At 38.7% G+C, this 22,363-nt stretch overlaps 1 protein-coding gene across 4 annotated transcripts in view; it reads right to left on the reverse strand.

The window, feature by feature from the left end:
* Positions 1-17,173, reverse strand: part of aldh18a1 (aldehyde dehydrogenase 18 family, member A1) — a 33,407-nt gene extending 16,234 nt beyond the window's left edge. Inside the window, exons 1-18 of one of the 4 annotated variants that reach the window (XM_067576383.1) lie at positions 16,816-17,172; positions 16,259-16,368; positions 14,689-14,840; positions 13,485-13,634; positions 10,874-10,978; positions 10,580-10,732; positions 9,563-9,653; positions 9,004-9,128; positions 8,310-8,454; positions 8,116-8,189; positions 7,752-7,851; positions 6,994-7,214; positions 6,548-6,685; positions 6,192-6,387; positions 5,961-6,082; positions 5,579-5,765; positions 3,813-3,908; positions 1,378-3,679 (exon numbers count right to left, since the gene is read on the reverse strand). In XM_067576383.1, coding sequence (XP_067432484.1) covers positions 3,483-3,679; positions 3,813-3,908; positions 5,579-5,765; positions 5,961-6,082; positions 6,192-6,387; positions 6,548-6,685; positions 6,994-7,214; positions 7,752-7,851; positions 8,116-8,189; positions 8,310-8,454; positions 9,004-9,128; positions 9,563-9,653; positions 10,580-10,732; positions 10,874-10,978; positions 13,485-13,634; positions 14,689-14,840; positions 16,259-16,349 — 2,343 coding nt within the window. In that variant the 5' untranslated portion in view covers positions 16,350-16,368; positions 16,816-17,172 and the 3' untranslated portion in view covers positions 1,378-3,482. Of the gene's footprint in view, positions 1-1,377; positions 3,680-3,812; positions 3,909-4,613; positions 4,744-5,578; positions 5,766-5,960; positions 6,083-6,191; positions 6,388-6,547; positions 6,686-6,993; positions 7,215-7,751; positions 7,852-8,115; positions 8,190-8,309; positions 8,455-9,003; positions 9,129-9,562; positions 9,654-10,573; positions 10,733-10,873; positions 10,979-13,484; positions 13,635-14,688; positions 14,841-16,258; positions 16,369-16,815 lie in introns of those variants that run through there. The other 3 variants (XM_067576382.1, XR_010924890.1, XM_067576384.1) reach the window with 3 other exon arrangements.
* Positions 17,174-22,363: the final 5,190 nt, after the last annotated feature.

Consider the following 22,363-nt stretch of genomic DNA (forward strand, 5'->3'; position numbering starts at 1 on the left):
TTGACTACTACAGCTGTCACTATCAAACGATCAGGGGGATATGGCTTGTCATAAATCTAAGGGATATTTCTCTCTTTAGTATGGTGATTGAACTTTAGTTTCATCAGGCCACAGAGTTAGATACAGAAATGTAACCACCAAGGTCCTGGTAAGACCAAGAGTTTTTTACAGTTTGCCATGATATCGTCATTCCGCATACACAAAGAAAAATTATCAAGGAAACAGAAGCTTATTCTTTGAAGTTTGATATTAAAGACCATAAAAAAGAGTATCTGAGGATGGGCATGTAGGAGTCTTTATGAGATCACATGGTACAGAGTGAGTGCTTTGGGTCCATGAAAGATGCCCATATTAGATCCACATCACAGGGCCAGTGCCAACTCAAAGAGTTGGAGTCAAAGTGGCCTGGTATTAGCCCCGAGCATCAAGCTCTCTCAGAACAAAAAACAAAACCCAGTCCACATCCCTGCTCATGCATTTTTTATCAGCCCAAGATACTGAACCCTTTCAGAAATAAATATCAATTATTGAAATTGTTAATTAGACGCTGCGTAATTGGCAAAGATACACATGAATAAATAACTTTGACCATTAATTATTGATTCAAAAAAAATTGAAGCCCAGTGGGGAGTGCATTTGAGAGTCTCTTAAGATCAAGCACAACAAGAAATATGAGTTTTGGCCTTGAGTAATGTCCAATTAAAGGATTGTCGGCTTTGCTGTACAAGTCCAGTGATTTGCCCTCATCACCCTTTTTATATCTGTGGACAACAATACCCAGCAGACAACACACCATCAACAGGGTGCAACATGGGATCTGATCAGCTGGGGTCTGGGGGCAATGCTAGATAAGAGATGAGAGGAAATTCACAGCCTCAGCCATAACTGGAAGTTGATCTAAGGTCATGAAGGGGCAGTGGTTTCAAATACCCACCAAATACAGAAAGTAAGCATTTCAGACTTACACAGGACTTCAGAAAACAAGATTAAATTATATGGTTATGACTATGCAAACTTTGTTCACATAAAAAGAGATGGCAAATAACCTGAAAGTTTTGCAAACAACCTTGCTAAAAAAAACATTACGTCCTTGTTGTGAAATCTACAGATTTGCATTATATCCTTGCAAAATTAACAATGGTATCTGCACTTAGTTCAGATGGTTTTTATTACTTTCAGAAGCCATAAAATGTGTACATAAGCTAGGAATGAAACTGGGGCGATCAAAGACAACAAGGCAATATATTTCCTAGTGTAATGGCCATCTTCCACATCAGTCTAACATTTTTAGATGTTTCCATAAACAATCAAGAAGAATTTATGAACTGAGCATTTTTCAGTTGGTGACTAGGATTCAAGCGTGGAGCATGACACACATTGGGAACAATTTCGTTTAATCTGACACACAGGGTCACAGTTTATTGCAAAGATATGAATATTTCAATGCAAAACCATGCAGTTACTAGACCTTAAAATAAAACAGAGGAATTCCAGTCCGAAACCTGGCAATTGAAGCCTAATTCCATAAGAAGACACTCTCCAGTGTCCTGTTGATGCTTAAGTATAAAACTGGTGTTAATACTGTATATCAACTGGGTAAACACACGTACACCTGAATAGCTACTGTAACTGTAGCAAACAACTTTGATGCATCTGATATTGTAAAATACAATTCCATAAAACACAATGCACCAAACAGGCAATACTCAATGTCCCTGGATTGTTCCTTCTCTACCTCAAGTCATTTAGATGATATTTTCAATCGCTTCACACATAAAAAGGACAAAAGAGTGAGATCCGAGTTTTGTCTCCCTCTTTATCTCTGAACCCTTTGGACTTGGTGATGGGAAGCTGATTGAAGGGTAAGTAGTGCGTTTTGGAGAATGAATTCTTTAGATGATAGAAGAGAGAAAGAAAAGAAAGAAACAGAGAAACCCAGAACATAAGCCTGTGATTCCATTATTAGTCTCAGTTCTCCTTCTCCCTCTTTTCATTTCTGATGGCTGGATAATTAAACCTCTATAGTATTGTCTTCCATCTTCCTTGCCCCACTTCCAGCAATGCGAATTCCCCTATGGGCAACTTTAAAAAGGCCCTTTTTAGACATCTGTTTTTCAGATCAGACTTTTTTTTCCCATTAATTTGTGTTCTTTGTGAAAATAGAAAGACTAGTGCCAGGACAGAGATGAACATATGAGTAAAAAAAAAAACCCCTCAACATTTCAACTGCAAAAATCAAAGAAATTAAGAACTTCAATTTCCAAATATTCTTTTTTAACATTTTTTAAAATTCTACAATAGTGCTATTAAAACAATCCAAACCAATCCTTAAGTGTGCATTACAAGACATCAGATAGGAGCTCAGAGGCTGGAATGTTACAGAGCTTAATTTAAAAGCAGTCGCGTTTTCCCCTCCAGCTTGAAGGAGGCAGCTTGTCAATTACTGTTCCTGCTCTGACAGAGGCTCTGGGCACCACAAGGAACAAGCAGCAAAGCATGGAAAAATGAGAACAAGTTGTAACAATGATCAAATAAAAAAAAAAAAGTAAGGAAAAGCAATGCATAAAAGTTGGATTGTATTTTAACTTGCAGTACTATATAACAGATCTCATAAATTTCTGATAATTACTATATTATATAATTACATACTATTTTATTCTAATTTCAATCCTGTAATTAGGTTTTACTACAGGAAGTCTTAAAATCTGTCACTAACCAGGATTTGGTTAAACTAAGAGAAAGTTAAAAATAAAAATCTATTAAATGCAAACTTATAGTGGTATTAGTCCATGTCTGAAATTACCTAGACCAGCGCCTTTAAGTAAAAGGTTTGTACATCAAGAAAGTAAGAGAAAATACAGAAAGAAAAGGGAAAAAAAATGATGTTACATGAACAAAGAAAGCACTTACAGTACGATCAGTATGAACCTTGTGGATAATGAGTGAATGCAATCAGCTACAATAAAGTTAAGCTTTCAGTTACATAACTCAATTACAGCAGCAACTTGAGTTTTTATGAGAACAGAAAAAAATACTTTAGATTTAAAAAGATACAACTTGCCTACTTCAGTTTCTTTTGACGCATGTCTAATAACAATTGTGCAGTTTGTCTTAAAAGTAAGTAATCATGGTTAACCCCCTTCTTGGTCACAAGTTTCCCCAACTATAGAGGTATTATGTGTTGTGATCACCACATAAATACCTCCTGCCGGGGCCAATGAGGGTGACTTAGTATCACAAGCTGAGGTAGAACTTAAACCTTTGTAAACTCTTAGTCCCTGAACAACAGTATAGGTAGAACAGAGACGCCTGTGTAGTTGTGCTGATAGAATAGATCATTAGAGTGTTGAGCGTCTCTCTCCATGCTGTGCGCTTCAGAGGTTTAAAACAGTGACATCAGCCATTATTTGCAACAAGACTGCTGGTGGGCAAACAATTTTCGACCACTGTTAAGGCCAAGTGAGTGGGTAAGTGTCTCTGGTCTAGTTGCTGTCCCTCTGCCCAGCTAGAGGCTGCCCGATAGGCAGGTTTTCATGGAGGTACTTCATGGTACCGTTCTCAGAGAAGTCGGCTGCCGTGTGCCCATCACCTCTCAGAACCCACTTGGTTGTGAGCAGCCCCTCCAGGCCCACGGGGCCCCGGGCATGGATACGCGCCGTGCTGATACCTACCTCTGCTCCTAGAGACAAATCGGGAAAGACAGCATGTGAGAATGGCAAACAGTATCACTTGTGTTGAAAGAGAGTGAATCCAAAGTTGTCAGAGAGAGAATAACAAAAGGCAGACAGTATGGTGATAAGACCACCACATACCCAGTCCAAAGCGGTAGCCATCAGCAAAACGTGAGCTGGCGTTCCGGAAAACACAGGCGCTGTCCAGCTGCTGCAGGAACTGCTCTGCTGTGTCCTCTGTGAGAGAAAGACCACTTATTCGTGCTACTAGCTCATAACCTTGTATCTCTGATTTGAGGCATTAAATTGAACAAAATGTTACAAAATGACAGGCACGTATTGTAGTTACACCATAGATCATTCTAAAAATTCATAACATAATTACAATTATTCATTACTGCTGCTTCAATCCCAATTATATTACACACCCAGTGCAGTAAGCTCTTTAATCATGTGAACCCAAAAACACAATCTGCAGGTCATTTCTATAATCTTGGATGAGTAGATGTAGATATAGTGTAAGTCAATAGGTTTGAATGTCATCAGGAGAACTTCTTCAGTTGCTATATGGGTCTAAAACCAAATATAGCTCATATAGATGCAAATACTTAAATTTTGTATTAGTAAATAAAATCACCTGCAATTTGTGCACATGGAGTAAGGTAGCTTTTTATCTAATCTGTCTAATTCATCTACCTATAGTGCAAATAAATCTATGTATTCAATCTGTCTATATCTATCTTGATATTTACATCTCTCTATCCATATGTTATCCAGTGTATCTAGCTCTCTAAACTCCTGAATATATATATATCTTCTATCTATATATTTTATCTGCCATATATTTGTGTTTTGTATCTTTATATCTATTGTATCTATCATTCAAATCACTCTCTAATCAACTTTGACACAAACTAAATACATTTTAATTAATTGAGGTACCTTCTGTGGTCACTAGATGGCAGCAGCACACCCTTCACTGCAGGTGAGAATACTCTTCAATGTAGAAAAGTGAACAGCTGACTTTCCTGTATGTTTCAAATGCTGCTCACCATTTCTTTATTCTGATCACCTAAAGAAACATGTAAAATATTCTGCACACTGTATTTGTAACTTCATGAGGAATTTATACATCAGTCTTTATTTGACTTTATTTTATTGTACTGGATCAGGTACCAGATTCTCTTTTTCTATCCCTGCTGTGATCACAGCAATTTAATGTATTATAAATTGTTACAAACAAAAAGGGAATATTCCCTTAGATATTTATAGAGGACCTTTAGTTCTGTCAAGATTTCATAATATTCCTAAAACTTTCCTGACAAATGAATCTGTCATAGAGATGACAATGTGTCCATGTGCAATATGACCACATCCTTTGAGACAATAGACAATACTGCACATAATGGTTTCCATCAACACAACTTAGAGAGATGCAGAGTGATGGCTCACTTGAAACACAGAAACGTGTATGAGCACGACCCAAAGTAACGACAGGGACTAGTCTTTTAAAGTAGGTTTTATCATCTGCTTTAAATTTTAAATGCGCTCTGCCCCCTACATTGGAGTCACACAGGGAGGCTGTGCACTCATCCTGACAACAAGGTGTCACTGCTCATTACCCGCTGTGGCAGAGAGCGGGATGGACAGGGAAAGGAATTCAAGAGAGCAGAGTGGAAACAATTATGGATGTCAGAGACACCTACATGAAGAGGCATGGAGTGTTCAACTGGCTTTTAGCATGGTGAGGTGGAATATGACCAAAATTATGGGCAATAGCAGCCTTTCAAGTCATGCTTTTTGCCATTTTAAAATGCACAACCTTAGTGTTTCCACACAGACATGCCCACCAAAAAAAAAAAAAAAAAAAGATGACAATGCTGGCTCTAACCGACTGGGCCACCTACCGTTTTCTGTGATGATAACGTCCGTGTGAGAGCTGCCATACTTGTGTATATGGTCCACAGCCTCCTGCATGCTGTCCACCACCTCCACACAGCACTCCAGGTCACCGTACTCTGTCCGCAATGACTTGGCCTCCGATGGGCTAAATGTCAGGTAGGACACGAAACGAGGGCCTGCATGGATCTTCACCTAGAGAAATCACACAGAAAAAAAAACAACATAAAAAGTCCTGTAAAATGATCAAGGCAGTTTAATTTTTTTTAAGATCTATCAAATGTTGGTGTATTTTAATTTTAGAGCCACAATGCTAATAAATCAGCTATGGTGAAATGTTTTGATGAATTATTGTACTAATGTTGAGTGTGTATGCATTTGGTGCTTTACTCGTTCATTGCGCAGCATGTCGATGATCTGGTCAAACAGCGGCGTCCTGAGGATGTCCCGGTGGATCAGCAGAGTTTCCATGGCATTACACGCAGCTGGGTAATCACACTTTGAGTCTCTGACTAGAAACAGAAAGCCAGTCCCAGTCAGTACCAGTACCAAAGTCACAATTTCTCATTTAATGAACTGATAAGTGATTTTTTATTTGGCGATGAATTTGTCTTTGCTGACCAATCTTAATGACTTTGTCGACACTGGCATCTACATCGACGTAGACATGGCAGATTCCCTCGCTGTGACCCAGCACTGGAATGCCCTTGGCCGCCCGCTGAATGTCTCGCACCAGCTGGGATGAACCTCTTGGGATAATCAAATCAATCATCTTGTCCAGTCGGCACAGATCCTCCACCTCCTCACGAGTGCTCACCTAGTAACAATTACAAGTTTGGCAAACACATCAGCTAGAAGTATATGCTGCACTTATAAGGATTATGGACGGACAAGACTTCTGACTTTCTCCTGTCAATAAAATGTGCTACATTAAGTTTGTATTGTCTTGCTAGAAATGTGTAGGAAACTAGTTTTACCAGTTGAATAGCCTCTTTGACTCCGTGCATGGAAAGGGCTTCCTGGGCGAGCTGGTGGAGGACACGGTTGGTGTTGGCCGCCTCCTTGCCTCCCTTCAGAAGGAGGGCGTTGCCACTAGCTATGGCCAAGGCTGACACCTGGAGAGAGATACAGGGTTTGTGATATTACTGCAGGTATTTCAAGACTTAATTCTGCTGTTTCCTAGGCATTCTTGTGTAAGAATATACTGTCTGAAAAGTCTCAAGAGCTGTCCCACTTTATCAACAATAGCATCTATAGAAAAACGTTGGAATATGTATAATTTTCCAAATGAAAATGTTATAACTATGGCATTTTAATAAATTCTTTGTTTTTGGCATTACCATCATTATAAATAACAAACAAAACTAATTCATATAATATTTCAAAATCCCAGGTCTGTGTTATGGCAGCTCTGTCTGTATACCTGTGGCAGGCAGTCAGGTCGAGCTTCAAAGATCACCAAAAGAACCCCAATGGGCACAGTGATCTGCTCCAGCTCCAGGTTGTGAGCCACCCTGGTCCTGCGCAGCACACGACCCACACTGTCCTGGGCTGCTACAGCTATCTGACGCAGACCTATAGCCAAACTGTTAAGTTTGGCTGGTGACAGGCTCAGACGCTTCAGCATGGCAGGTGGCAAATGGCCTGTGGAGAGAAGGAGAACAGGGTTACACTTAGCTATCAGGTAATATGGAATCAAACTTTTATTATCTGAGGCCATACATAGGGAGGGAAAGTGATAGTCGCCCTCTGGTGGAGAGATATGGATTGAATTAATTATCATAACTCAATCCAATAGGACTTTCTTTTTTTTTTTTACGAAATCATATCTTCTTAGGTAAGTTCATGTCACAATATTAATGTGGCGATGATATTTATACATTTGATGATTTCTTTTCCTTCCAGGGAAAAATCTGTTCATGAGAAATTGTTTATGGAGACATGAGCATATTCTTCTCTGGAAGCAAGTTCAAACACTACAGGGGTACATATGCACACTTTCTTTCAGCAATATAATTTATGGTTGAGTGCTTGAGAACATAATAATTCATAAATTCAAATAATATCATGGATCCCTAAAAAGGTAATATAAGGCTGCAAACATTGCCCAAAAGTGCCAGTTTCTACACTGCTGTATGATTTCAGAACACCAAACAAACTGTGTCTGTGATACTGTGTTACCTGCATTGACAGCCAGGTCCATGTCCATCTTGTTGGCAGCCAGAATCTCTTCCTTCCTTTCAGTCAAAAGCTCTGCTAGATGGCAGATTATTTCACTCCTCTGACAACATGAACAAGCAAATAAAAGACAGGCTGAGCATATAGCAGATCTATCCACAAGAGGTCAGTGTTTCTGTGTCTGATAAAGGTAGGCTTTGGACTAAGTCTTTTTGTTTATAACACACATATACATATATATACACATATACACACACACACACACATTTTTATGAATATACTGAAAACCTTACAAAATACTGATAATGTTCACTGATGTAATTTAACTGAACACAAGAGTTTCTATTGTTCTTAAACAATGCGTCACCTGGTCTGGGTGCAGAGATGCCAGTGTTCTTCCAGTGCTGCGTGCCATTTCTGTCTGCTGCTCTACAGTTGGGCCTGGTGAAGTGGCAGGTACGGGACAGACTTCAGTCAAAGCTTAAAGACTCTACAGCTTTGGTCCATAATACTAACGTGGGACAGATTAAGACAGGAAGCGTTCAGCCCAGGTGAACTCACCAGCAGGTTTGATCTCAGAGAAGAAGGTGCCCACCTTCTTGCCCTCCACAATGTCAGTGATGACCTGACCTGTTACTTTGGGGTGAGTGCCATTCGCAATGACCACTGAGGTGCCACCTTGCAGCGCCCAGAGGGCAGCTTTGACCTGCAGACAAACACAGACAAGTAAAATTTTAATTTTAAAGGTCTCTTATGAGTCTCAACTTGAAGTCTTTACTTTGCAAATGGATGAACTAAAATGTCTGAACCTTACAATATATAAAAGACATGATAATATTTTATATATTGGCTTGCTGTGTCAATTTAGACACAGGCAACGGTCATTAAATGGTCACATATGAACACAGGCTACAACTAACTTTGTACATTGGTTCAGCAGGATAACAATGCTCATCTCAGACACTATGTAACAAGTTCCAGATGACCAAATAAACAACATTTTCAGGACTGGCCACACTTCTCTTCTCATCTTTCTGCATAAGTCAAGTCAATTTATTTATAGAGCACAACTGAGTCACAATGTCCAGGCACTTCTAAATTTAGGTATTGTTATATTATTACTTGCAATTTAGGAATTTGGGAGCAGAAAATTGAAGTAGTGGAAAATCCATAGAAATGACGATGCACTTTGCCCATCTGATCAATGTCTACTAAGATAAGGATTTTAACTTGAATGTAAATAAACACCACATACCTTAGCCTCCATGCCTCCAATTCCAACTCTGGACTTCGTACCATAGGTGATGGACTGCTGGTCTCCAGGGTAGAAGATGTCAATGAGCTTGGCGTCATCTGTCCCAGGGGGGCTGTTGTACAGTCCTAAGAAATCAACATGTCTTAAACCACTTATTTGTTCATACATGAGACTTTTAGTGTGATTTCACATTTAATTCAAAATGTAAATCAAACTGAATAAATCAACATTATGAGTTAACCATTTATTCTCATTTACTCTTAAAGACATTGGTTTTCTCTGCTTAGGTGGTTCAAAATTATAAATGTGAAGAAGACATGTTTTCTACTTGATTGATACTGATTGGACCTACAGCCACGACACAAGTATGTGCTCACAAACACCTTGTGTCAACCCCATCAGCATCAATTTCAAACATGAAGGCAGAAGGTCTTTGTTTGTCTCTCTTGTGACTCTGTTGACCCTGAGAGATGTGTTTTTTTTCCCCTATGAAGAGCACAGGCAGATGGTGTTGTTACCTAACAGCTGACCCAGACTGCTGTTGTGGTAACACACATACCTTCCACGTCAGACAGTGCGATGAGGAGGTCAGCCTTCATCTCTACAGCTAGCCGCGCCGCCAGGCTGTCATTGTCCTTAATGCTGATCACCTACAGGAGCAGAGAATTGCTGATGTAAGCTCCTAAAGACAGAAGCAGTGGAAGAAAATCAGCCATCTGCCATTTACCCTTCTGAGTGCTTTCTTAAGGGCTGACAGTAAGCTGATTAATAGAAACAAATACATGGTCTCTTATGTACTATAAAACTACAACATTCACTTCTACCGAGCTGTCACCCTGCAGGACCTTCATCAGGGCAAACTTGGGAGAGTGAAAAAGCTAAATTAACCATGACCCCCAAGTCCAACTTTCTTTTGGCTTTATTAGCTCAATTGAGAGGATATGCTTTAGAGGAAAACTTATCTAGTATGTCATAATGCTAGTGCAAATCTTTTTTGGATTTTAAACTGAATCCCTCAGACACATTAATGGTTCCAATATAATTATTTCTGACATGATGTCAAGAGTACAATCAGCCCAAATTTTACAAACCAAGATTATTTTTCACCACTTCGTCAACGGGTAATGTGATATCACATACTATTTTAACTGTGTAATGAATATATTTGCATGAAAATGTTAAGGATACCTGAAAGGACCTGAAGGAGACTGAAACAGAGAATGAGGTGGAATTATCTCCTAGAAAAAGTGTTAGTTAATTCTGCAGGAGGAGAAGAGAAAAAGGAGGCGTCTACCTCAAGAAGTTAGTCCCGTTCCCTGCTGACAGCACCAACTCCCCAGTGACTACATGCACTGCCATCCATCCCCTCCCTGCATGCACATGCCTTAATGGTTGAAGGCTGAGCTGATGAGATGAGGCAGGGTGGCAGAGGTGTTTCAGTGTGTGTGTGTAGATGACAAATACTGCATCTCTACACTCTATAAACACCGTATCTGATGATTTTTTTTTTTTTTGCTGCCATTGCCAACATCACCATCACCAGCATCGCCCCCATGTTGTCTTTACCCACATTTACCCCCTGCAGGTCGCTGTTGGGCTCCGGCGGGGGCACCACGGCATCGTTTGTGTTGATGATGGGCACGATGTTCATGCGCAACAGCTCCTGCAGCGTGCTGTTGAGGTTCTGCCTCTTTTGGTCATCATGGAAATCCAGATTTGTCACAAGGACCTGAAAGGAGACAGGGGTTGAGAGAAGAGATTTAAGAAAAGGAAGTGAGTGAGAAAAAGATCGAAAGATACTCTGCATTAAATACCTATAGATGCCTCTGGAGCATTTCAAAATGATTATTTTGCTGTGAAGTATGAGTACCTGTGCGGTGCAGGTGCTGTACTGGGTGAACATGGCCTCATATAAGGCCATCAGACCGCTCTGTCCAGCCGCAGCGCAGGCCCGGGCCTCAAGCACTGGCAGAGACTGCAACATAAATTCAGAGAACATCTGGTTACACTCTAACCTTGGTTCTCTATGTCTTAGTGTCAGTATACCTTGACCACGGAGACACAACACTCCCCATACATATGAAATACCTAACGGAGTGTGAGGTAGTCTTGATATGATAGAAAACAACTGTTATAACCAAAAATCTGTATGAACTGATGCTAATAATATATCAGTGGAGGCTGGTCCGCAGAGGCATTGGTGGAGGTGGAATGGGGGACAGAGGAGGACGGGTGCCTGCTGACCTCCGCAGGGTGGGATCTCCTGCATTGGACTTAATGTATTTCCTTTTTTTTCATGCTAATCTGTGATTGGCCATGACATGTAAAATGACGCTCCAAGGGAGGCTGTCCTCCCTTACCAATCAAAAACCAGAATGCAATATTGACATCGAGTTGGTCCAATGATAGTTTCCAGATTTCATCTTCAATTCTCTCCACTGTAAGGCAGAGTAGCAGCAGTAGATAGCTCCTTGCATTGGCCAATGCAACAGTTGGCTTGTTGTAACAGCCTGAAGGACTCTTTATACATCCATGGAAGGAGAAGTAACCGGAGAAACAACCAGGAGAGTTAGCTTGTTTGTCATTGTTGCTAATGATATCAGACTGGTTAAGCAGCAGCCATAAAGTTCTGTTAACTAAGAAACAAGATGACCAACAGCCACAAATGGACATTATGACATGAATACTTCATCTCCATGAAAAAAAGAAAAAGATATCAGATAACGTGAGTCAGATAAAGCTTCTCTCTCTCTGTCTCTTTGGTCGCTAATTTAATCTCTGATGGTTAAATGTCTCTGTGTGGCTTTTTTATGTTTTTTATCTCCTTAACAAGAATGCAGCAGAGATCATATAATGTGTTGTGGGTAACGTTAGTTTGCTTGTTGAAGTTTCAGTGAGATGTCTGGACTCACTCATTCATTTAGAATTGATCCAGTTTTTAATTGAGTGGTTGTTCAGTCACCTGTTGATGTTGTATGATTAGTGAATGAGTGCAGGAGGTCTGGCTGCTTGCTTCTGACAGTTTCTTTAGTTCGTTTTTAAGCTGAGCCGTATATTGAGTAATAAGCTTAAAGTTAACTAGAATAACAAGTGTTAACTAGTGGTGTAACTGATTGAAGTTGATCCGTGTTCCTTACTGATCGCCCCCCACGGTTCGGCAGGCACATGAACTGCGGCTTGATTGCAAAATTTAATGTCTCATTTAAGACAAAGTAAACAAACTGCTCTAAGTACAAGTCATGGACAGACAGCATGTCGCTAACAGGTATTTTGAGGAACAACAATCAAACCAGCATCTAACGGTCCGAAGTGACATTTGAGTTGTTTACCTGCTGTTTAATGTTCTGCAGCTGAGCAGCCAATTAGCATCTGGCTGCTAACTGACGTTAGCGGTGAATGTTTGTTATCATCAAGTTTTGATGACGTGGACAGACGCTGTTTCATTTACTGTTTAAAAGAGGAAGGTATCATGCCTCATATTGCAATAACTGAGCATTGAATATTTTATATATTTTATTTTATTTTATTTAAACATTGGACATCTTAAATATGGAAAACAAAGTTTTATTTGTCCCCCCCCCCGTTTTTTTTCGCTGATCCTAATAATGATCTGATCTGTGACTCAAATCCGTGATATGATCCGAACCGTGAGTTTTGTGTTCATGTTAACACCCCTAGCATTAACATGTCAGCTTTGTAGACTATATTTTGTATATCGTACATATAGATCGGAGTGTGTAAGTCATGTATTTGATACATGCATTAATACTTTCTGATGTGAACCTACACTTTTAGATCTGTGAATGTTTTTAGTGTTCCGTCTTTCTAGTATTCAGCACTGATCTGAACCTGTACCACATTATAAGCTTTGTGCTACTTTATATATTTCTGTATACTAAGAAAATATATAGGAAACACGTGTAAATCATGTGATATGTTGTCTGTTTTTGATGAGAACATAAAATTTGTTGTCACAATAGAAAAATACTATAAATTTGAATTTCACTTTGTTGGTAAAATTACACATTTGAACCACTCCACGACTAAAATGAGCACTTCTTTGTTTAGAAACAATATGTATATGCTAAATGTCTTTAAAGAAGCAGCCTTTTCACCACTCAAGGGTTTTTGTTTTTGAAAGCAAATTGTTTTATTGGCATATAAAATTGCCCCCCACCCCTCCGATTTCATCAGGTGGGACAATCATATAGTTTGATGCAGTTTGTTGTAAGATTCCATGTTGGTTTTCCTCCTGTCCTCCCCAATTTTATATATATATATATATATATATATATATAACATAAAAGAAGAAAACTATGTTTGGTTGAGTCAAGTTATCTGTGTCCACCTCATTTGTGTACAGGGGGATGACAAAAGTTTCAACCCACAGATAGCAGCAGCAACAGTTTCTTTTGTATTTCACTTAAGAGTTGTTTTATGCTTCAAGATCACCTCAAACCACATTCCTCCACTTTTCTTACCATATCTTTGAGTTGATTTTGTCCAGAGTGCAGGGCCTGTCGGACACTCTGAGACAGCAGGATCTCGTGTCTTAACCTTTGCTTGCCAAAGGCCACTGCTCCACTGGTGACAATCATCATCTCCCTGCCTTGATTCTGCAGCATTGCCACCTGGACAACAAGACAACCAATTAGGACTCATGGATCACAGCTGGGCCCACTGTTACTTTCTATTTAAAGAGCGTGCTTTAAAGGGTCGGTTCAACCAAATGACAGAATATCTTGTCACTTACCCCTTGTGGTAGCTAGCCATGAGGATTTTTTTGTTTGTTTAATTGGTCTTTTATTTTTTATGTTTATTTTGGTATTGAGATAACCCTCTCAAAGTTGTCTGCCTCCACCTCAAACAGCAACTTGTCCCAGAAACAATGTCCTGGTTACTCTTAATAATACACAGACCTCACTTTGAACAGTTTTCATTGGAACTACTTTCTACCAAAGAAATAGTCCCTATGTAAATTGTTTACAGCATGTTCTGTGAATTTCTAGGGTAACCAAAACATGTATCCTGAACGAGATGTTTCTGTTGAATTTTTCAAATACAGCAGCAAAAATCTCAGAAAAGCATTACCTCAAAACTCTAAATAACTAGATACCACTTGAGGTAGGTGAGATTTTTTTTTTTAAATATATGACCCTTTAAGGATTTTCTTTTCCCTCCTCCTTGTTGGTAACCTGACGGGCCTGATGGTTTGTTACACAAAACCATCTGAGACGTCGTCCTTGGAAACTGTTTGGAAAAGGGCAGGTACTTTCAAAAAATACTTGGCAGGTGATTGGATGAACCACCTGTCTATCACTGTCTTACCTTACGAGGCAGCTAGATTCACGATATCACACGAGAATCCACATAGGACGCTGATTGGACACAAGCACATAACTTGAAGCCTGACAACGTGGATTCTCGCATTATGTCCGGATCTTGAGAATCCAGCTGCCTCCCAAGGTGGTCTGTTATGTTTGAGCCTCTGTTTCATAATATAAATATACATGGTTTTAAGCTGGTCCACAAATGATGGATTTACATATCATAGACCCTGGAGCTGATGTTGTCAAAGCTTGCAACTACTGCTGATATCCTTTCTTATCAAGAATTTTCTACAGGACCCAAAAGTTGTTTTATGCTTTGTATAAATACAACTTGTGTTTGTATTGTGCCGGTCACCTGCTCCACGATGGAGGCCAGCCTCCCCAGAGCCAGACCACACTCATCACCGCGGGTGACCACAGCGCTGCCGAGCTTGACTACAATCCTCTTAGCCTGGCGCAGTTCACCACGGTGGGCAAAGGAGCTGCCATGGGCCCTTCCCTGGGGAGCTGTGTAGAGGGAGGAGATTAAACTTTTACCTTAACAATCAACAGGGCAGGTGTTTCACTTCTTTTAAATGTTATTCGTCTGCACTATTTAAAAAGAAATAACACTGAGCAACAGTTCAATTATGGCCTAAAAAGAAAAGTGAAGCACACTGTTTTGTTGTGAACATTTACTCCACTGAAAATTACAGGAAAACTATGGTTTCACAGACTGTTAACTCTTCTAGAAAAATCTGAGAATGAAAAAAAGACAGAGTAAAAAGTAGTAATCAGAAGAAATAAACAATGTAGGGGAGTAAGCAGCAGTTTCCACAGTTTCAAAACTGTGACTTAAAAGTGATGACACATTAGTTGATGTATCAATATATTGATATATGCACCAAACATTGCAAACATTACATAACTGCGCAAACAAGCATGTTTTGCTGGGTTTTTGTCTCATTGATTACATGACTGAGGCAGACATAGTGAAGTCCATCCGTCCCCCCCCCCGTCTCTGCCATCTGTAACCTGGGAAACAGACACAGTCTTCAAACTGCCACATCAGCAGGGCAAGCAGAAAAGCCTGTGCTGACATTACACATCTCTCTGGAGCAATGAGGCGCATGAGAGAGACGGGCAGAGAGACAGTGGAGAGAGGGAGAAAGAGAGGCCCATGAAGTCTTGTACAGACTAGAGTAGGTCAGAAAACTCCCTGCAGGCACAACATCTCAGTCAATGTTAGCACAGCATGTTATAACAGCAGTTTATCAAGTGTATTTGTGGAATTCACAGCATCTGTCTGCACATACTTTATTGACTATGTTGATATAATCATGAACATACAGTAATAATAAAGGTATTTAAAAACACTGAAAGCCTATCACAGTTTCCAAGAGCCTGAGGTGACCTCTTCAACTTGTTTGTTTTGTCTGACCAATAGCCAAAAAAAAAAAGACAAACAGAGAAAAGCAAAAAATCTAGAGCCAGCAGCAGATAAATTACTTCCAGAGACTTAATCAGTTGATTTTAGGGCAGCAGCTAATGATTCATTTCATTATCACTTAGACTGTTGATTATTTTTTCAATTAAAGCCTAAAGTGGTGTCCTAAAAATGCTTATTTTGTCAGACAATATATTCAGATTATTCTCACATAAAATAAAGAAATACAGAAAATCTTCAAAACTGTGAGGCTAGAACTGTTAAATGTTTGGCATTTTTGCTTGAAAAATAGCTTACTAATAAAATTCTGTCAAGCCACTTTAATAAAACAACAGCAGCATATTACAACAGCATCTTCTCTTTCTATCAAAAGCTCTGGTTTTGTTTGCTGTAATCAAGGCTGCTGATTAACTGTGACAAATGTGAAAAGACTGCACGATTTTGACTGTGTTTAAATGGGATATGCAGTGTGACAATGTGGCACTGCAGCCTTGCTTGCCTTGCAACAGTGGTCTGGTGAGCAACCAGCGTACGTGTCTCAGGGAATCCTGTGGGATCCTTGAACACAGTGTCAGCCTCTGCAGCAGCATGGTCAGTATAATGCCTTTACTAGAAAAAAAGACAGAAAAACACATGGAGACAAATACACAACATCAGCAAAAAGAACAGCTGGATCTGACTGTGGGAGCGTTGACTAGTAACACAAACAGTGATAAGTTGTACAATCTGTACATGTACAGTCACAAGATTATGCTACTGATAAACTAAGGTGGAGTAAAAACGTTTGTCCTTACTTGAGTACCAGTATATCTTGTATAGCAAGTTTAAAAACAGAGTTTACAAAGTGTTTTCACAGAGAAAACAATAGCAGAATACTAATAAAGCATTAGAACACTCAGAAAGTCAAAAAAAATAAGGCCAAAACAAAACAAAAACAAGGTAAAGTTAAGACAAGATACAGTAGAGAGAAGAAAAAAGTCGTTGAAAGATTAAAAAAAGACGGTTAAAAAAGACATCACATGAAAGCAAGTCTATAAAAAGGGTTTTAAGGAGTACCTGCCCTCTGTAACGTCTTTTACTGAGTCCTGCTCATCTTATTCCTTCATTTATCATTCAGACAGCTGAAGCAGAGGTGGGCTCTGCATCAGCACGACTCCTCCCTTCACTGAAAGACCTGCTGATGAAACTGTCACCGCAGTTTGCAACAACTGTAAATGTCCTTTCCGTTCAAAGTTACCGCCGTGTCCGTTAATTAATTCCTGCTAAAGTCAAATGACTAGCGGTTAATTACTCACTGTCGGTCAGGTTGACGTTATAATTAAATGTTACTTTAATGCAGAGAAAATGCAATGCTACGTTGGATAAACTGGAGGGACGAACTCTCGCGAGGTTAGGGTTAAGGGAGTTCGGTTATCGTTAAGGTCTCGCGAGCGTTTCGCAAATCAACCCTTGTAAATTGGCGGTGAAGTGGCAGGATCTGACGTCAGGCCGGCCGGCAAAATCCACAAGAAAAACGGAAGTGTCGTCAGAGCATCATATGTAAAAATAAAACTCATTCTTTGAAAAGTAAGTTTTTTTATTCACAAATGTTGAAATTCCCATTATTTTCTTATTATTTTCTGGAATGTTTAAAATCTCTTCAAAACAAAAAGAGTATAATCGATTATTATGATAACATTTTTGATACCATATAGAATTGCGTTTATTTTATTTTAATATATGTATTTACTGTACATTTATTATCATCATCATTATCATCATATTTTATTTCATTGTATTTTATTGTAATTGTCATCTGTCTATTTTGTATTTCCTGTTACAAGACTTGGTTATATTTCAATTCACAATGGTTAACATTTGGACTGTGATGAAATGAGATGTGTTCTGATAAATAACATTTCTATTTTTAGAAAGAAAACAACAAAAAAACAAAACAAACACAAAACTCATTTTTTGAAGGAGGTTTTAAGTTACAAAAATCTGAATTATTTACCAACACTCAATTTCAATTTTTTTTTTTTTTTTTGATAATATAATTATATCATTGTTGGATAATTAGTATGTTTGTGTTGTCTATTGTTTGTTTTATTTTATTTCATTATACATTTTTCTCTGTCTTTGGATGTCCCATGTTGGATTGAACCTGTGTATTTTGTTTTGATTTCTTTTCTTTCTTTTTTTTCTTGAATATTTGGACAAATGTATGTTGTTTATGACCCTATAAATATATATATATAATACTAAAATTAGCTGTTTGAATATAATTTCAAAATCACTGTATGGACATTGTATTAAAATACTGTATGTATCCTGTGTCTGTGCTTTCTTTCACACTCTGTTGCAGCAAAGATAAAGGCTATTTTTTCTCTGATTTATAATGGCCCTGAAGATAAGATATGTGGTGTTTAACAGAGAGGTTAGATGTTCAAGAGAGAGAGAGAGGAGACTTGCGTAGCATACAGAAAGCAATGAGGTATGGTATTTAGCATTTTGACTCTAAGTTAACAAACAATAATAGGGGTACACAACTGATGCTCAATTAATCTTGACTGAGACTCAGAATGATCAGCAAGAACTGTCATGGACTCCATGTTGCTCATAAATCAATAATCAAACTGTATATAGTTGTGGTTGGGCAGAGATAAAAAGTTGTGCCACTTGTTGTACATAAGTAAGAAAGTACTATGATTAAAAGGTTATTATATTCATACAACAGAAAGGCTGGATTATGGTGTTTTGATAACCTGTACTGATAAACAGATTACAAGGGAACAGATGGAGAGGTGAATGTGTCTTTTAGGTTTACAGGGGAAGAAATGTGGGCTGACTATGTGTTTTAAGTTTGTGTATATTTATTATTGTCATGATGGTGATTTTATATTATTTAATGTATAAATGGAGAATGTTTATTAACAGCAATAACAAATTGTGAATTGCTTTTCACACAATTAACCACATATTTTACAGTATGTACTGTATATATGGTCTCCACAGTTTAAAACACATTGTTCACTCTTTATTTATAATTATTCTGAAACTAATAGGAAACCAAGGGTATACCAAATCATTCCTTTCAATAACTTGTGCACTTTTCATTTACACCATGTGGTGGAAAAATCACAGAATCGCAGTATTGCTGAAAGTTTTCTGTACCTGGATTATCCTGCTGTAACAAAATAAAAAGTAACCCAGAGCAGAGTTGACTTACACTGTTGGACTCCCACTGCCCCAAGGACCTTAGATAACTAAATTGGTTCCTGTAGCTCCGGCTAAATGTGTATTATTCCATTATTTCCCGCCTGTTCTTTTCTCTGTTGTCTGCTTTATCTGTGCTCCTGTGTTCCTCCTCCTCTTCCCTCTTTTATCTGTCCATCTGACTCAGGGGAAGAAACTGACCCTTACCTTGCTCCTGGCTCCACTAATCCACTAACTATAAATGTGTGTGTGTGTATTTGTGTGTTTGTGTATCTGCACAGCCTCAGCCACAACTCATTACACGCCCATTCATTTAGATTCCCTTAAATTTGTAAAATTGTTGTTTCTTTAACAAATATTGTCATTTAGGCACCAGCAACTCTCACGGCAATGTTTCAGCAGAAAAAATTGCACCTAACAGTCCATCAATCCATCAAAAATCAACAACTGTGAACACCAAATTCGCAGATACATTTTAAAAGAGAAGAACATTTCACAAAGGGTAATACCAAGTTATTAATTTCAACATCATAATTACATTTTTAAAGGAGGAAACATATCACAAAAACATTTTGATACAAATATAGTACCTCCCTAAAAAAACTTATTAACCTTTCTGTGTTATTAAGCTATGACAGCAGGACACACACATAAATTACACAGCAAAATGGAGAAACAGACAATACCAAACACACAAGATTGGCAAACAAAACACTGTGATAACCAGCTGGTCTGTTCATGTGTAACTTCTCTACTTGTCTTGGATGTACTAGGGTCATGTAAGATATACTGTAGTTATGGTGTGATGAAGCTGAAGGGGAGAAATCGGTGTGGGAGTATCGTAGGGAGTGAGACAAGATTCTCCACATTTGGATGATCTAGTAATCTGTTTAACCAGCAGTCTTTCTGCTTTTGTAAAACTGCCCTACTGACTTGTTATGATAATGTCAGTGACATTGATAAAACATGGTTAAGGTGTTTGGGAATAATATAGATAAATCTCCAAGCAGGTCAATAATGGGCTATCAGGATATGTCCACAACGAGAATCTCAGGGCTAGGTAGTGTAGAGGAAATAGTCTGTTGAGGTGGGAAGGTTAAACTGAGTGTAGATTTGGGTAAAAAATCCATGTAATAGAGTTTGAAGGTTCTGTAGAGGGCTTCAAACTTTATCACTGTTACTTGGTTGTCTTGGAGAGTGTGTGCTGTACTGTATGTGTGCTTCATTCATTGTCCCCAAACTCATTATCTTCACAGTCCAAAGTGGCAGCATGTGGATCAGTTTCGAATATCAGCATCACCCTGAAATAACTTCAGACACAGAACTATATAACCCCCCCCCCCCCAATGCTCAACCCACATACAGTCAGGCTGACCAGTTATCCACTGAGGAAAAGCAGAAAAGATCAGAAGAGCTGTGCCTTCTCTACTGAAGACTCATATGTACGATCTGACGGAGACAAACTTCAAAGAGAAAGATTTACAGAAGTAAACAGGATCGTAGCAACATAAAGAGCAAGTGGCGAGAAAAATTGGTGGGAAGAAAAGGTCAGTGAAAAGAAAAGTAAGTTCCATTAACTTTTAACTTCCATTTTTGATCACATTATCTTTTTAAATGCTTCTTCATTTGATCAATTTTCATAATTTAAAAAGCATTTTACATAATATTTACATTATCATGGTTACAGTAAACCAGTGAAGCCATCAGCAAGAACATTGACTGCCTCCACATTGGATTTTAGATCATGCGCATCAACCATGTTCACACAAAATCTGTTGGATGGTTTTGTGGCAGAAAGGGAGATTTTCCTGCAGCACAAAATACAGAAGCACTGGAGGAAATCTGTTCTTCCACTGAAAATGGAACAAAAGCTGTAATATCATTGCATTGATAAAGATTTGTGGTCCAACTTAGAAAACCAAAAAGGCATCAAAATTGATGAAGCAACTGAAGCAATACACAATGCACACTGCACTTTAATTAAAAATATCCTAACTTCTTTGATTCAGACTAAAAATCTAATCAGATTGGTGGAGGCATCAGTGATGTCCAGCTTGGGTGGTGTAGGAAGAGCCGCACTGGACTGTAGCGTCATGGAGGAGGACTGGCAGAGAGGACAGAGCTACACCGCTCACTGGCACAGCCTCAACATCGAACCACACCTACACAGGTTAGTGACTGTTTCACACGCAAGCACTTAAACTGTGATAATATTTAAGAACCTTACTAATTATGTAAGCATTTTTGATAGATACAAGTATGTTTCAAACAAAAAGTGAGGCGTATGAAAATTCAGGATGTTTTTGTGGCACCTTTTACAGGTCGACAATGACAGAGGCAGAGCGCTCAGGGAAATACTGCGAGGCCAAGAGGCTCCTCCAGCGCTTCCTCTCTGGGGCCATCAGCCAGAGGCTCCCAGAGCCCAAAATGCACTTAACCAGACAGCCCCAACTTCAGCCTACCTCAGACCCCTCTGCCATGGGGTCAAAGGTGCAACCAGGCCCAGTTCACATCCAGAAGGAAGTACGCTGCATGACCATGAGTCCAAAGAATGTTGTGTTAGAGACAAGTGAGAGGAAGACTGTGGTGAAGATGACAAAGTTGCAGAGGTTCTTGGGCTGAAACATTTATTATTGGTAAACACACAAAATATTTCAACAAATATATAAGTGAATGATTTTTGATTGCAGATTAACTGACTGCTGTTTGTAATAAAACTCTAGATTCTTGTTACAGTGTTCTTTTTTTGGGCTAAAGGTATGACAAAAATAATAAAAATATTGAATTAAGAGAATATTTATTTATTTTCATTATGTGTGTCAAAATTGCTACCATAGGACATGAACAAACTATATTTCAGATGTTGATTTTGGATAGAAATTTGGATTGAGGTTGAAATGGAAACTGTCTTTCATGTATTTCATGTGAATGTGCTTTCATTCACTTTTCTGTTAATCTAAACTTAAACAAAAGAAATATTTCTTGCAAAAGCTGATTAATGTAGAATGTACATTATAAAACTGTGAGATGCTTATTTTTAAAAAAATGTAAGCTATTTTATTGCCTTGTGAATTTGCAAATATGAAAACTTTTCCAACTTTTATAATCACATATCTGTCCAAACACTGTAAACACTGAATGTTTACAGACTCCAAGTGATGTGAAAGGGAATTCAGCATGCTTTGCATTCTCCTCCTGCATAAAGAAAACTCTCGACCCCGTTTACTCAGTCTGGCTCTTGTTGTAATCTCCAAATATCCTAATTTTAACAGCATCACATGGCAGAATTCCACATCCCAAATACCTTGTCTCTTTTGGACACTGTAATATGTTGGATGTCTGAAGAGGGTCAGTGTGTGTGTGCATGTGTGTGTGTGTGTGTGTGTTTGGGATTCTGGTTCAGCTGCCA

The sequence above is a fragment of the Thunnus thynnus genome, chromosome 20 (assembly GCF_963924715.1).
Source record: "Thunnus thynnus chromosome 20, fThuThy2.1, whole genome shotgun sequence".
Classification (NCBI taxonomy): Eukaryota; Metazoa; Chordata; class Actinopteri; order Scombriformes; family Scombridae; genus Thunnus; species Thunnus thynnus.